We start from the raw sequence: 16,780 nt of genomic DNA, 5'->3' as shown, positions 1-16,780 counted from the left end.
TACCAATATTACTATATCAAATAATTTTATGGATTTGATAAGTAAAATATCTTGCATAAAAGCAGACCATTGCATGTGACTGCTTTGTAGTACCGGTACCTTAATGATCAATAAACTATCATGACTAAATAGTGAGTTTAATGATAAGTTATCATTTATAAATGGTGGGTCAAAGAATTTAGAAGAGCTATACGTCCTTGTTGTAAAATACCATCACACATCTTAGTTTGAACACCAATTAGAATAATGATATTGCATTGAAATTATTTGCACAGAGTTGTCGTGTTCAGATGGCAAAAATAACAACCTTATCTGTTTAATATTTAGCAATTTGAATATTTTATTTCAAAACAATGTATAAAGACAATTACAAAATGCAAATTTTTTTATAACTTTTCGACACATGACCAGGCCCAGGCAAGAATATTTGATGTGACGTCATCTTTGGAAATGTGCGTGTATTCTTTAAGCTCCCAAATATTACGCCTCTGAGATTCCCGTTTATGTATGATATCATTCACCTGATGACGTTTACAGTTTCTGCAAGAACACGTCTTGTTTTGGCCACATGATGTAGCACTTGACACTCGCAAACCTTCTTTACATATCTGCGTACATGCAGGCGTTTGTGTACTTTTCTTATGTAACGAATGGCAAAGCATTCCGGATTTTTCATCAGATGAGCTGAAAGAGTCGTCTGCAAAGTCATCGCTCGAATCACCAACATAATTACCAATATGATCGTTCATTGATGCATTAGTTAAGTCACGTGTGAGTCTATCTATTGTTTCTTGTACGTCACTGGGTATATTTCTCTTTTGCGTTGAAGTGTGTTTGCGCCTGCGCCGTTTCTTTCGATTATGCGCTGAAGATCCTTGACCTTTTTTAGCAACTTGTTTTTTCTTAGCAACGTGACTTTTATGAGTATCTCTATTTATTTCAGGACAAATGTCACTGTTGATGACTTGGTCATGTTTCTTCGCATGGCATTTATCCAGAGTTTCGCGCGTTTTGTAGACGGTGCGACCTCTCTTTTGTACACCGCCATCAGAACAATCACATTCCTCACAATCGGCTTTACTACCGCTATCAGAACGTCGTTTTGTATGACCTCTTTTTCTCTTACTATGACGAGCATTGTTATTAAAATTCGGATTATCAATGTGTTCTTCGTCATTAACAGATGCATCTTGTCTAAGCTTTGCTCCCGAATCAGTCTCCCTACTTAAGTTCTGCGATTGATGACAACAATCATTCCATTTGCTGAAAGCTTCGTTTGTTCTGTGTTTATTTTGTCCCTTTAATGTTGATGGCTGGAGCAATTTGCCTTTGCGTAAAGTATTGGTAACTTCGTAATACAATAAAGTTTCGGTGCTATTATTATTATTATCATCTAACTCTCTGAGAATTTCTGCCCTTCGTTTGTATGTTGTACGAATAGGTGATCGGTAGTCTTTGCTTTTATTCTTTTGCCTAATAACGTATAGTCCGCTTTCTTTTTCTTGTATTGAGACGTTGTTGATATTTCGGTCAGCATTTCCGTCCTGCCAAGCGTGTTTAACTATGCGCCAAAATGTTTGCAATGCAAATAAAGTTGCAACTTCAATTACCTGTAAGATATAAGGAATATGATTTTACTAATAAAGAAATCATTAGTTTAAACATATTCTATTTCTCAGAATATATATATACATGTTACAATTTGCTATATACACAAGGCAATTCAAATAGTCTTTAAAAAAACAGAATCAGAATGAAAGACAATGCTTTTCCTTTAAAAAAAGATAATTGTTATCATGTTTAATGCATACATAAGCTTAAGAGTTTATATTAAATTGGCTAACATTTTATTCAATCATATCAATCGGAAAAGGTTAACTAATGACAAAATGAAGTTGAGATTACAGGTTTTTGACATGACGGCCTGGAAATATATTTCCGAGATTATTACTCAATTTGATGTAGGTCTATACCAATAACTTATATGTATACTTTGCAGATCATTAGCTCGCTCCGTTCTTCCGAATAAAATATTCTAATTGTAAAAAATTGCCCAGAATTGAAAAGCGATGCAACGCTTTTCGCTCAAATCGGACTGAGAATAGCACAAACATACGATTTTCAATGTATTTCTGAGTATATTTCTTAGTTATCTTGTATATATATTTATTTTAACAGCAACATAGTTCAATAAAGATGTAATGTCTTATTGTTATGTGTTCTGAAATGGAGCACAAAACTTGTTTTTTCTTTCCTTCTGTTCTTATTATACAAAACAGTTTGACTGATTAGATGATTAAAACGTTATTCATTTTCAGTAATAAAGGACACTTACCCCTTCTCCTGCATTGAATGATATACTGCTGTTTAAGTCGGATACGTCAAGAATGCTCGAGTCTAGAATACTGCGTTCGCTGTCCTTCAAACTAATATCGGTAGACAGGTCACCTAGTCCCTCTTCAATATACGGGGACCTTCTAGTCAATGTGGAGAATATGGCACCATCTCCCCGGTCCAGAAGGTCTTCGTACGGCACAGAGTTGGCCGTTACATAGGGAGAGTCCTCCTTGAAGCTTGAGTTTAGATAAGGTGACTCTATGTCACTTATGTCGCTTTCGTTTAGATTTTTGATGAAAGGCTCCTCTTCTGAATCAATATCAAGAGAGTCACCATTATGCAGCGGGATTCCAATATTAAACTGGACCTTTTTCGGAGAACTGTTTACAAGATTGGCTGTTGTAGTGTGTGATATTTTCTCCACCGATTCTTCGTATATTTCACTCTCATTCGTTGATACATCGCAAGGACTACCTTTTGGTTCTGTAAGTTGTTTTAGAGGACAGGTTTCTGGATCACAGTCATTTTTGCAAATGTTGTCGATTAGTACATTTGTGTCAGATACATGAATTCCACCAACTGCCATTTGAACCCATTCTGGTAAAATTTCCACACTTTCAGGTTCATGGATATCTTTGTGACATTTGATATCTTCTATGATTTCAGGGTCGGCAATAACATCTGCACGAGAAACTGGTTCTAATTCTTTTTTTGAAGAGGAACCAAAGGGCTTGTCGGTCATTGTGCTTATTATTTTTGGCTCTTTACTGTCAGGTCTACCACCACAATTGCATTCTTGTATATCAAAATATTCACACATCGGATAATGTTCTTTCAGCATTTGGACATTTCCAACAGATAGAGGTCCTAAACTTCCAATGACAGTTGTTGCCCCTATCAACCCCGAGTTTACTGCAGTGTTTTCTATTGTACTCAGAGATGGTTTACACCAATTCTTTTCTTTTGATGGCCCACACAAATACTTCGTTGCACCTACGGCTTTCATTGTATATTTTCCTGAAATGTGTTACAAAATATATGATGACCATTAAGAAATCATGGAAAACCAAATCTCAAACCTCTAAGTATTCAAAAACAACTTTTAGTATCAATTTATTATTAGGTATACAGGTTTTGACAAGTTATAAGGCCCTTTATAAGATTGCACGTTTGTAACGTCGCTTTACAAACAACCGTTTATATAGGGCCATATAACCTGTCAAAAATATTTATAACTAATAATATAAACGGTTGTTTGGAAATATAACCCGAGCCGCTAGGCTAGCCGTGTATATAAAACTATATAAACGTCACGATTACCCAATGAAAAACGGCGTTACAAACATGCAGTATTATAAATGATTTTAATCTTTGTCAAATTTGGCTGAATTTAAAAATTAAAAAAGCTCGAAAACCACAACACTCTTTTGTAAAACTGCCATGGCCTCTTAAAATAAAGAACCAAATCTCAAATCTCTTCAAGTATCTCCAAAGTGGTTGTCAATTGACTAACACATGACATTTGAGCACCCTACATGATACAGGTCTGCTAATTACTTTAGATTATTTTATTTTTTGTTTATTTTATTCATTTTTTCATTAGTTAATGGCGTACTTACATGACTTATAAAGATAATAGCAATTTGTATGAAATTACACTAATTAAAATAATATTAATCGTAAATATCCGTTCCAAAGCATTGGTATTATTTGACAGTAGCAGACATGTCTGTCAGAAACTAAGCTTTTATGCACGCAAGTTGATGTCATCATAGGAACTTCTAGTAAAAAAAACAGTCGTCTAATTACAATATTACAGACTGCATGTACTTACTTATCTGCCTAGTGGACGGGAACAGGGAAACGGCAATTATACCGACGACGGCATAACGTATCATGGCCCACGTGATGTTTCTAAACACTTCCTGGATGACTTCCATTATCCCCAATACTCTACAATCTAGCAGATTTAACCCTGTAACATTTGCCGCCATTGTTATAAAGCTTGATTTCACAAAAGAAAGCACAAAGTGTAGACTAGATACTGTGTTTGAGTATATGCCGTACAAAATCTGTAAGCAATTTGCAGGTGATACTAAATTGGCCTGTCGTATAGATCCTATAATGCCATGTAGAGCATGCCAACCTGTAAATTAAAGGTGCATTTATATTATTTCTATGAAAAAAAAATTCAAAAGTTTGGAAGTTTTAATCAAATAGATGACATATTTTGAAAATAATTTGCATGTGTTGCATCACAAGTTCAAGATTAACACTTCTTGTCAATATTTTTCTAAAGAGAAAAAAAATGAAAAAATATGGACAGAAAAGAAAGAACAATATATATTATACTGTGGTTGAGAAATGTTTGAATAATAAACAAGGTATGGTATGCTTAAACGTTTTGTATATATAATACATGTAGTTATCAAAAGTCATAATAGAAAAACAAAACAAATATACGAGTAAACAGATCAGTTACGAACATTAAGAGTACGGAGCAGTGATAATTCGTGTATAATTGTAGATAGTGTAGGCTATGATACCTTATTTCATGCTTTCCAGTGTTTTATTGTAATATATCAGATGATTACATTCTGATAAACCGCTAGTGAAATTTATAAAATATAATTTTCACTGTAGCCGGACTATATCCGAATGCGGATGAAAAGAAAATCATAACTAAATAGAATAACAGTCAGAAATAAATGCCGTCATACGTAAATTGTGCTTCTTTAGGAAAAGAACGTCGATGTTACCATACATCATGTTAAAAATGTAACAAAATTAGAGAAATTTAACAGAACTATAATTCAAAATTGATGATGTGATGACGTCACAAAGGAGAATGCGCGACGTTACGCGGCAAAATCAGTAAAAAATACTTAAAATCACTTAAAAAGCATGAAATAAAAAGAAAATTTATTTGTTTTACATATAAGATAGAAATATATTTCATTCGTGAACACCAGCTATTATATTTTCACTCGTGGCTACGCCACTTGTGAAAATATTGCATCTGGTGTTCACTTAGTGAAATTATATTTCAATCTTACATGCAAAACAAACAAATATCCTCTATATAATACAAAAGTATACGGGCGGCTAATTAAACAATAATGTATTGACATAAAATCGAAGCGTTATGTAAGTCCCTTTTTATATATATCAGATAGGCAATAACTGGTAACACAAAAATGAGTGAAAAAGAGTGTATACTAAATGTACTTTATACGCATTTGTTTTAGTTCGATTGTTCAATATGCTTATTATTGAAGCACTCTCGAATCCGTTCGCCTATCAAGCAATAAGTGTAAAGTTTCGTGCTTAAGAAAACGACGGGTAGACCCCAAAAGGGGTTTGCACCCACGCGACCAGCAATCCATAGATTACTAGTCCGACGCGTTAACCGCTCGACCATGCCGCCGCTGCACTCAATTTGAAGTAAACTATCATCCGATAGTTTAAAAAAATGACTTTAGTTACCACCCTTGAAGTTCTTTTCATGCCTACTGTTCGTTTATACATAAGTTAGAAAAGTTCACTATGATAAATATTAGCATGCTCTAACCTGTTTCAATTGTGTATTCCAGTAAACACGTTTCGTCGCTATTTTGGCACACTTTAATCACGCTCCATTTTTCGTCGGCACCTTGGCCATATTCGACACAGTAGCTTTCATCGAAATAGCAAACAGGGAAAAGTAAAAGACGCCCAATAACTGACAGGGAGCCGTCGCTGTTTAGAAACTTTACGTCGTCGGGAACTGAACCGTCGATGTCGGCTTCATTGGTATCTTTGTACCAGTCTAACAAAGACAGGGGAAAATTCCGACATGGATTGTCCTCGACGCTGCTGCATACATCACTGAAAATAATTTCACAAACATAATTTTTACGACACAGGCGAATGAAAAAAAAATTGTTTGTTAAATATTCAAAATATTGTTTAAGTGAAGAGCCTCATTATTCATATTTGCCTTGATAAGAAGAATATTGTGCTTCAGAAATGAATGGGGGAATTTCTTCTGTAGAATATAATGGTTTTTGGGCATTTTAGATGATTATCGCCTGAAGAAATAAGCGTTGAATGTTTAATTATTTGTCAAAAAGTAGTAAAATGTAAACAACGTAGTATTTTGACTGCCATACAAAATAATAAATCACCTTAATTGTAGTCATTGCAAAAAAGCAACAGAATCAAAAGACGATTCAGGTAACTCAGGGCTGGGAATCAAATTAAACTGCGTCGTATCCTACAAAATGTAAACAAACGCCGCCATCTTGGAACGAAAAACGTATGTTTTTGTTTATAACTTTTATTGTTGGAAATGACTGAAAACAAGATATATGTATTAACACGCTACACTATTTTCCGCTTCGTTCGGTATATGTTGCTTGCACAACTGTTTTGTAAAACAAAAGTTATAGCGAACTTGCAACTCGAAGCGGGGCAGAATTTTTATGAAAATGTGTGGATACGACGCAGTTCATATTGCTTTATCTATCGTTTTTTCCTTCAAATCAATTATATATTTGTTTCAGAGTTAACCATAAACTTCGAAATATAATTTTGCATCATTTACTAAAATTTCATTAAAAAGAAATGTTTATTTTCCAAGAAAATAATGATTTTTACGAAATGATACGACGGAGTTGAAAATAAAATATGATACGACGCAGTTGTGTTTTTGGCAGTCTTTTCAACAGGGATAATTTTGGCAATACATGTAATAGAAAGAGCACCGAAACACGAGGTTATCTGATTTGTACGAGGGGGCGTAGCCCCCGAGTATTAATCAGATTACCGAGTGTTTTGGTGTTCTTTCTCTTTTGTATCATAGTCAAACATAAAAACACGTTCCCTGTTGTCACAATATGAAACCCCGGCAAAAATGAACCAATGAACGAACATCTGAATATGATATTTCTGTCGCTTTCCCTTTCTCTGCCGTCACAATATGTAAACCCCAGCAAAAATGAGCCAATCAATGGGCATGCTCTGGAGTGCGGGTAACTAATACCCGCACTCCAGTTAACGCACTGTGCATGTATATGTATACGATTTAACCCTGACACATTTTCAACAGAAAGGTCTCCAAACTATGATACAATTCTATTTTATGGAATAATCACTTGCGCTAGATAAAAAAACCCAGATCATTTGCGGTGTATAGCAATGTTCTGTTGCTTTTAATTATTTAGAATACAATGTGTCATGTCCATTATACCATTTAATTTGAAAGTTTACATTGCGGAAGCGACTTTTCAGTTAAACATGAACATGTTACCTTGTTGATCATAATATCTGAAATAATTTCTTATATTTTCCTGTATGTTCAATATTATCCCTAATTTTTTTCGCAAAAATAATGAAGAAATCTATTTACTTGAATTCATTTTTGCTAGCTACGCTCTAAGTTTACTGTGGTTCTGCATGTTCTGGGTAATGACTGCTTTTTTGTGGTTTCTTTTCAAACTTTCACTCTACACATTAGCTTTACTAGGGGCGAGGACCTCAGGTGCGCCTTTGTGCATTATTTCAGGCAAAATGTTGCAACTGCAGAGAACCATCGACATTTTGAAACTAGCTTGATAGGTTTTCCACACGAAAGAATAAAAAGTCCCTGGTGGTTTTCGAATTCATAGCAGTTCAGTTCAAGTGATTTGAATTCAGTAAACATAAACAGCTCGGCCTCGGTCGGACACACCTGTCTGACTTGTTTTTTCAACAAAATTTGTTAAAGTCAGCTGTACAAATAAGCAGCTTTTTTATTAGCTTCTGGCGTGAAGTTTTAAGATTATAAATATTTGAATTAATTATAAAGAGAATAAAATTTAAATTTCTTATTTCGGTATGACTAGCAGAGAAATTTTCAATGTAAACAGGGGGTAATCCTCTGTGTAGTCTTTTGTTTAAAACTTTTGTTTAAAACTTTTGTTTAAAACTTTTGTTTAAGTTTTCAGGCAATTCATTATCAAATAAAAATCACACTTGAGTAGGAAGGTATGTTAAGATGCCATGTCTCTAGTCTGTTGAAAATTCGATACGATAATCTGACCTAAATTTTCTGTTCAATATTGTGAAAACTTAATAATTCTTCAATACTGTTGAAAGATCAGGTCTGCCTATATCTGCATCAAATTTATCGGTGCATAGCGTGAAATACCTTTGCAAAACGGACACCATTTTTACAAAATAATTTGTAGTTGTATCATATGTAACTCGATTTTGAAAATTTAAAGTTTTTTGACGGAGAAGAATGATAATTATAAGTGCAAATATAGAAAATACATTCCGTAGACCTTTCCTCATCGGCGATAAAGAAACGCAATACGACAAAATCAGGGGTAAAGTTCCGCGGCACTGAACATAAAATGACTAAACGGAACGCATAACCTACTTGCAAAAATATATTGTAGCTTAACCATTTATAATATAATTTTAACAATTTAATGTTCAGTTTCAAATAATAAAGCTCATCTGTTCTCATCGATTATTAAGAAAATGAAGACAATAAAATCGGCACGTAAAAGACATACGTAATAACGGAATTGACGGAAATTATTGCTAATTACAAGTAACAAAGGAAGGCATGCAATTTGCGCATTCCCGATAGCGAGAGACCTTTTCAAAATTTGTAATTCTTTCTCTTTTGTTTTTTGTCATTCCTGATTAATACAGGGTCCAGGAGAGGTTGCACTGGAATATTGAATTTTGTATCATAAATAGTAATCACTCCCATTTCAAACTCACGGGAACAAGTTTATAAGCATGCTAAGGCAACACTAGAACACGTTGTCATGTGGGTGTGCGATCACGTATTTCAATGTATATTGCATTTGATACAGCTTTTCGGAATTTGTAGATGCTTATGATTAGTACTAAAATGCAATCGAAAAATGCAGCCTTAAAAGAATTGTATTACATTTCCATTTTTATGAAACCAATGAGTGACCTCTGCTTTTGACTTAAGTTGTAAACAAGAAATGTTGTTGGACGTTATTAGCATATACCTAGCACATAATTAAAATAGTTTAACCAATATTCAGCCTGCAATGAAAATACAACTGCGTCGTATCATATTTTATTTTCAACTGCGTCGTATCATTTCGTAAAAATCATTATTTTCTTGGAAAATAAACATCTCTTTTAAATGAAAGTTTAGTAAATGATGCAAAATCATGTTTTGAAGTTTGTGGTGAACTCTGAAAACGAGTATATAATTGATTTGAAGGAAAAACGATGGATAAAGCAATATGAACTGCGTCGTATCCACACATTTTCATAAAAATTCTGCCCCGCTTCGATTTGCAAGTTCGCTATAACTTTTGTTTTACAAAATAGTTGTGCAAGCAACATATACCGAACGAAGCGGAAAATAGTGTAGCGTGTTAATACATATATCTTGTTTTCAGTCATTTCCAACAAAAACAGTTATAAACAAAAACATACTTTTTTTTCGCTCCAAGATGGCGGCGTTTGTTTACATTTTGTAGGATACGACGCAGTTTTGATTCCCAGCCCTGTAACTGGCCAGTGAGTAACTTTATAGAAATTATATCAGTACCCTTAAGATAAAAATGCTTTCTATAGAAATAAATATAAAAATATTTCTGGGACATAATGGGCCTTTAAAGAGACAGGGATCATTTATTCTACGTCATTTTAGTTAATTTGTACTCTTGTCATTAGTTTAAACTTATTCTTTATATGAGCCGCGTCACGACAAATCCAACATAATGGGTTTGCGACCAGCATGGATCCGGACCAGCCTTCGCATCCGCAGTCTGATCAGGATCCATGCTGTTCGCTTACCAACTCTATTACAAGTAGAGAAACTGATAGCGAACAGCATGGATCACGATCAGACTGCGCGGATGCGCAGGCTGGTCTGGATCCATGCTCGTCGCAAACGCACTATGTTGGTTTTGTCGTGACGAGGCTCATATATTGATAAATGAAATATTGAGAAATAGATATGAAATAAAATGCACATTTTCATTTTCCGAATTGTTATTCAATAAATATTTTTAACTGCATTGAAAGATATTTTTTGTATTTTTATTGGAGTCTTGCAGGACTACTTTCATCTTAATTCAGCCGATACACAAAATTAAATAATTATTTGCCATGTTATTTTATGTATGAATGTATATACATATAGAGCTATATAGATGAGAGTGAAATAATTAATAGATTAATAAGAATAAATATTACCTTGTGCGACAGTTTTGTTTCTTTAAAGTTGTATCATAGTTTGGAGACCTTTCTGTTGAAAATGTGTCAGGGTTAAATAGTATACATATACATGCACAGTGCGTTAACTGGAGTGCGGGTATTAGTTACCCGCACTCCAGAGCATGGCCATTGATTGGCTCATTTTTGGTGGGCTTTACATATTGTGACGGCAGAGAAAGGGAAAGCGAGAGAAATGTCATATTCAGATGTTCGTTCATTGCTTCATTTTTGCCGGGGTTTCATAGTGTGACAGCAGGGAACGTGCTTTTATGTTTGACTATGATACAAAAGAGAAAGAACACCAAAACACTCGGCAATCTGATTAATACTCGGGGGCTACGCCCCCTCGTACAAATCAGATAGCCTCGTGTTTCGGTGCTCTTTCTATTACTTATAGTATTTTTATACGTTTATAAACGATACCAGACAAAAATGAATGAATGAATGAATGAATAAACGAACGAACAAACGAATGAATGAATGAAAACTTGAATGAATGAATGAATTATTTGATAAATAAATCATATAAACAAAACTTAACGGCCTTACAAATTTTGTAATTTAAAATGACAATGTCTATGAGTTCGCTGTAATTCTAACGACAGGAATGAATTATTATACTTTTTATACTTTACTGGTATCCTAGCAGTTCCCACTTTTTTACAAATAAAATAAAAATCTGTCTACGGAAGAGTACAAATATTTGACAGAACGAAGTTAGGTACCTGTCAAGCATTACTATGTTTTTAATGTTGATCTTCAATTTTACTTTTTAATTGAAATAAACGCCTGAAATGTAACACCTTTTCTCACTTTTATTAAAAATTTCATAGCAGTTTTTCAGACTTTTTTTATTTTGAATATAATTCTGTACCAGTAAGCAATGTTAAGTAAATATAACTTCCCAACCTTTTCCCTGTCGTCTGATTAAAAGTAATGATTTACCTAGGAAGGGATCTCCGTTATTGTGCATGGGCATTCAGACTCAAATTTCCCAGCCTTTAACAACAGGCAAAACTTAAAAACATAACAATCGCCGTACTATTTTAACTGCTGTATTGCATAGACAACAAATGTTTCTCTGATTGATGAAGTGACATAGGTGTTTAACTGATAAAAATTACACTCTAATGGATAAAAATGATAAAGGGCCGGAAAACTGCTAGGGGTCGGAAACTGGTAGGAAACAAGTATCCTTCTTGCATATATATTTTGTGCTACTATTTCACATAGTACGCGTCATTATAAACATTATAAAGTACATCTACAGCTTTCGTATATCTTGCCTCGAAAATGGTATATAGTTAGGCCAATAACGCTATTTTATTATAGAATTGTTATTATTACAAACACTATCAACCTGATTATTTCAAGTAAGATTTTCTTCATTGAAAAAAATGCAACTGTCTATGATTATATAATAAAATAACTGATAATAATAACAAATAGAGCTACTGTAATGTAATTTTTAAACTTTCGTGCAAATATTAAAAAAATCAAACCTTTCTCCAGCGACCACGGCACTAAAAAGCAAGTAAACGCCGATGAACACTAGTCTTGTCATAAATAGCCTCTCATTGGCAATCCGTAATTAAAAAATGCCTGCCTTTTTTTCCACCGGAAACTAATTTTTAATAGATTTACGTGACGTTATTTGTTACGTCACATAAGCGCCAAAACATGCGCGTTACTTTTCGCGGACGTCACGTGTTTTCGCAATTGAACGTTGATCTGGTTTAATTTGGCTTTACACAGATATATTTTAATTTAACAGACGATTTTATAAATAACGAAAATCGCTTGAAATCTAAAAACGAATAGATAAATAAAAAGAAAATGAACAAAGTAATCAACATATAATAAATTTATGAAATTCTATTTTATACTAGTATTGCGTCTTCACTTCCATAAGCAATCATAATTCCATTAACTGATACACTTATTATTTTAATACTGCATGCTGCAAATAACTGACTTTTAGCCACAGAGTTAATATTGACCAGCTGGGACAATAAGAAAAGTGAGGTAAATGTACTTAGGAAAGGTGAAATGAAAAACAAATTTTGTTAAATTTACATCTTCAATTTTATTTTATTTTATTTTCAATAGAGAAGATACAAATGCATTTCCAAAAGGTTTTCGCTCAAAGGCACAATTTGTTGTTAAAAAGTCAAGATTCGCTATTTCACATACAAGCGAAAAACTGATTCGAATCAATGACTATCATACACATGCACGGAAGATTTAACTATCCGTGTTAGAGACAGCCACTCAGCCAGTGGCCACCCATATGGGATACAGAGGACTGACTTCGAAGTTAACCTAAATCAATATCTGACCTTTGATGGCCTCAAATCCACTCGCTGAAATTGATAAATTTTCTTACTAAAATTGATCAATTAATTAACTAATAATTTAATAATAATAATAATAATCATTCATTCATTCATTCATTCATTCATTCATTCATTCATTCATTCATTCATTCATTCATTCATTTATATCATTTATATCATTGGTTTCATTCGGGTCTTTCAAACAGAACTTTCTTTCTTTCTTTTCAAATATGCCTTAATCACTAAACGCATGTGTTTATCATAGTTTGAAAGTTCAATGTCAATTCGGATACATAAAGTGCATGAACAATATGTATGTATCAACTTCCGGAACTGATAATGAACGCTTACACTACATCTTTATCGAGTTGGATATGATATGATTTGAATACTATATTCTAAATATACTCGGAAGCAGCGAAAGGAAAGTGCTTGTACCATAATAAATTTAATCTGGACTGATGAAGTATTGAAATACAAACACTCCCTTAGATTAAATCGTTTCTATCTATACGCAATTATGTATCGTTTCCGTAAACACTTGTTGTATGTACATGTTCAGTGAAATACATGTATAATACACGATAACATAAACACTTTAGAAAAACAATAACATGAAATGTTTCCTTATCATGATTAATTTTAATTTTATCATTACAATCCGCTGTTTACCTTTCACACCTTACAGGAAATTTAATAGAACTATAATAAACATGTGTAATTTAATAACTCAGTTGTAACTAGAACAGCAAATATAGAATGCTTATAAGAAAGCACAAATAAAATTCACACTTGTCAAATATCACAAACATATAATCACAAAGTCTCGAGGTTTCCAAAATATTCACAAATTCACTTCATTTTATTAAGAATCTACCCTGACTTCTTTCATTCCAAATGCCAACATGTAAAATGTTTGTTCAAAAAGATTTGAAAATACAAATTTTCCAGTTAATAACAAATTTTCCAGTTAATAAAATGTTGCCGTTGTTTTGACAATAGATCCGGTTTCATGTCATATGAATCGCCACAATATCCTATTGATGTGTCAAATTTGGAATTTGTTTTGTTTTGAAAATGTTTGTGCCAATTACACCATGGTAGCACGTGATGGCCTCCGAATCACACGATGTCCCTTTTTCCGTTCTGACCCATGCTCAGTCTCCATATCATCCGAGTCTGATTCGGACTCGGATGACACTTTTACATCTTGGTCAAATCCAATGCTTTCCATATTATCAATAAGAGGTCGATTGTCCGTAAATTCATCGTCTGACTTGAAAGGGCCAATCAACTTTAAGGCATCGATAGATTTGATCGTAGCTTTCCGCCAGTCTTCGCAGAAAGAGGTTTCTCTCTTCTGCCTTAGTTTTTTTCTTTCTTCAGGTGACAAAGCGGATTCGCGGAGTTCAACTTCCGATTCAACTAAAAGATTACTAGTTTCGTTTCCATTTTCAAAGCTAGAGCTAAATGAGAAATTGAATGACTTTTCTTCTTCGTCAAATAGAGTACTTTCTGTGGACCTACTTTCTTTTTCAGACGCTCGGTTCACGGATATTTCATCATCCGCATTTGTAGGATCTTCCAAAATAGCCTTGAGAATTTTCAGTGATGATTCTTCTTCCGCTTTAATTTTCAATGAATATTCTTCTCCCGCTTTACACATTCCGATTATTATAAACTCTTCCTTCAATATTGCCGAGATATTTAAAGCATGATGACCATCCAAAAGGTCTTGGCTTGTGTAATGCTTATGTATAATATTATACACAGTTTTGTCAATACGATATTTAGAATCAGCTGTCGAGTCTATATTAAAATTTGACATACCCGTCATGCAACCACTTCCGTTTCTTAAACAAACAAAACGCAAATTCGCTATCTTTATTTGTGTCAATGGGTATTCAGGCGTACGGATATGCCGAACAATCGCTTGAACTTGACTTGGTTGAATTTCAACAGCAATTTTCTGAGGCATAAGTCCAGTCTTTATTTGCACGTGTTCGCGATCTGTTAAAGCCAACGCCTCGAATGTTTCCGACGAATATATTCCAACAAATGCCATATTCGATGACCGTTTTGCCAAAGAAAATGCCCGGAGAATCAGAGTTGATATATCCGACTGCCTGTCCATAATCATCGTTTAAAATGTCAGTCAGTATTCATGACTGCGCACTTGTAATTCACGTGACTTAGGATTTAATACTATTTTAAGGAAGTGGACTCTTTAAAGTGGAAATCTAGATGTGCATTGTATGAGTGTATTCTTGTTAACATGTGTTTCATGCTTTTATCTTTAAATGAATTAAATTTTTCCGTGATAAGTCAGTCTTTAGGTTTGGTTTTCTAAGTGCCCAATAAGCAATGACTCATATATTATATATATTCTTTATACTTTAGTATTTACCACCAACCACAATAAAAGGCCACCTCTTGAAAGAGTCCAAGGTTTGTCAATTATATGCATGTTCTGGAAAAGTGAGTATGACTCGTCATTTAAACAATTGTCATTTTAGATTTATGTCCGACCGCTGCTTCTGAATTTACGTCTCGCACACTATGGTTACTTCAGTTGTGTCAGCCGTGATTCGTCCAACTTTATACTCGGAATTTACTGAATAATAAAAAACACATTTAGTTTATACAAGCCTATTTTAGTTCGATTGCGTTAGAAGCTATAAGCTTATTGAAAACTCTCGAATCCGTTCCGGGAACAAACCAGTAATAAGCAATGAATGTAAAGTTTCTTGCTCATGCAAACAACTTGCGAACGGAAACAACGGCTTGCCCCTGACAGGGTTTGAACCCACACGGCAATCCTTAGATAAGACGCTTTAACCTTTCGGCCACCACGCTACTAAAAAAATCAAAAGTTTTTTATCGCCTGTAATAGGCACGATGCTTTATGAAAGGAACAGAACAGAACATACCTTTCTATAACTCCAAGCATGTTATTTACAATTACACGAGTATACGATGCAGTACAAATTTTACATGACATGGTATTTTAGTTGTATATTAGCTTCCTTCACGGATTTATTACATAATTCCGTGCTTCCTTGTACACAGAGATTGATTTATTGTCTTTTTGTACACTTTTTAACCTAAATATATACAATGCCAAAATTTAAATTCCTTGATTTTATCAGATGTTAAAAATGCACGGTTACACAAATCATATATAACGTGACCAAATCATGTGAACTAAAATATTTTACAGATTTTTTGTTTGCCCGAATTCGCTATTCCTTTCATTATCTGTTTACATCAATTTTGACATATCAGGGATGTCGATTATTCTTTTATAAACGCATACTGCTTATATATTTTTATGCGTATACTTAGCATATTATAGCGTAGTTGTGGTGTTCGCTCTGTGAGTGTAGAGACCTTGGTTCGAATCCTGGAAAAGGCATTTTTTCTTTCTTTTTTGTTAATTAATTAATTAATTAATTAATTTTAGTTTTTTTTTACAACGAACTTGATTTTAGACCCCCGGGAATTTCATACTCACAATGCTTTTTGTGAACATTTAGTTTTACACACATTCGTATTCAAGATTAGGGTGATCAATGAGAGAATGGAAGAAAATATATACATGTATATAATATATTATGTACATATCAGCCAAAATTGTTAAAAATTTCGCGAATGCAATTCAGATTTTCAAACAGAATAAAATTGATAATACATTCAATCCGTTCAATGACAGTTAAAAATCAATTAGCTCTACATTCAATTTTGCTTAACCTTCATAAGTTTAACTTCAAATTTTGCAAAACATTATAAAAGAGAAAATGAAAAAGTACGTGACACGCTAGATCCTATAAAAATATATTTTCTCAATCTGAAAGTAATAAATTAAA

General features: G+C 33.6%; 1 protein-coding gene across 1 annotated transcript; it reads right to left on the bottom strand.

Moving 5' to 3' along the window:
* Positions 1–371: 371 nt before the first annotated feature.
* On the bottom strand, positions 372–12,241 carry LOC132756303 (uncharacterized). The gene is made up of 5 exons (XM_060747337.1): positions 12,081–12,241; positions 5,909–6,204; positions 4,172–4,483; positions 2,336–3,354; positions 372–1,610 (listed from the first exon to the last, which is right to left on the bottom strand). The coding sequence occupies exons 1-5, from the start codon at positions 12,140–12,142 to the stop codon at positions 387–389; spliced, it is 2,913 nt and encodes a 970-aa protein (XP_060603320.1). The 5' UTR covers positions 12,143–12,241; the 3' UTR covers positions 372–386.
* Positions 12,242–16,780: the final 4,539 nt, after the last annotated feature.

This window comes from Ruditapes philippinarum, unplaced genomic scaffold, assembly GCF_026571515.1.
Source record: "Ruditapes philippinarum isolate M1 unplaced genomic scaffold, ASM2657151v2 ctg6819_1_1_1_1, whole genome shotgun sequence".
Lineage (NCBI taxonomy): Eukaryota > Metazoa > Mollusca > Bivalvia > Venerida > Veneridae > Ruditapes > Ruditapes philippinarum.
Note: the sequence above shows the minus strand (reverse complement) of the source record. Positions and strands in the feature narration are given on the sequence as shown.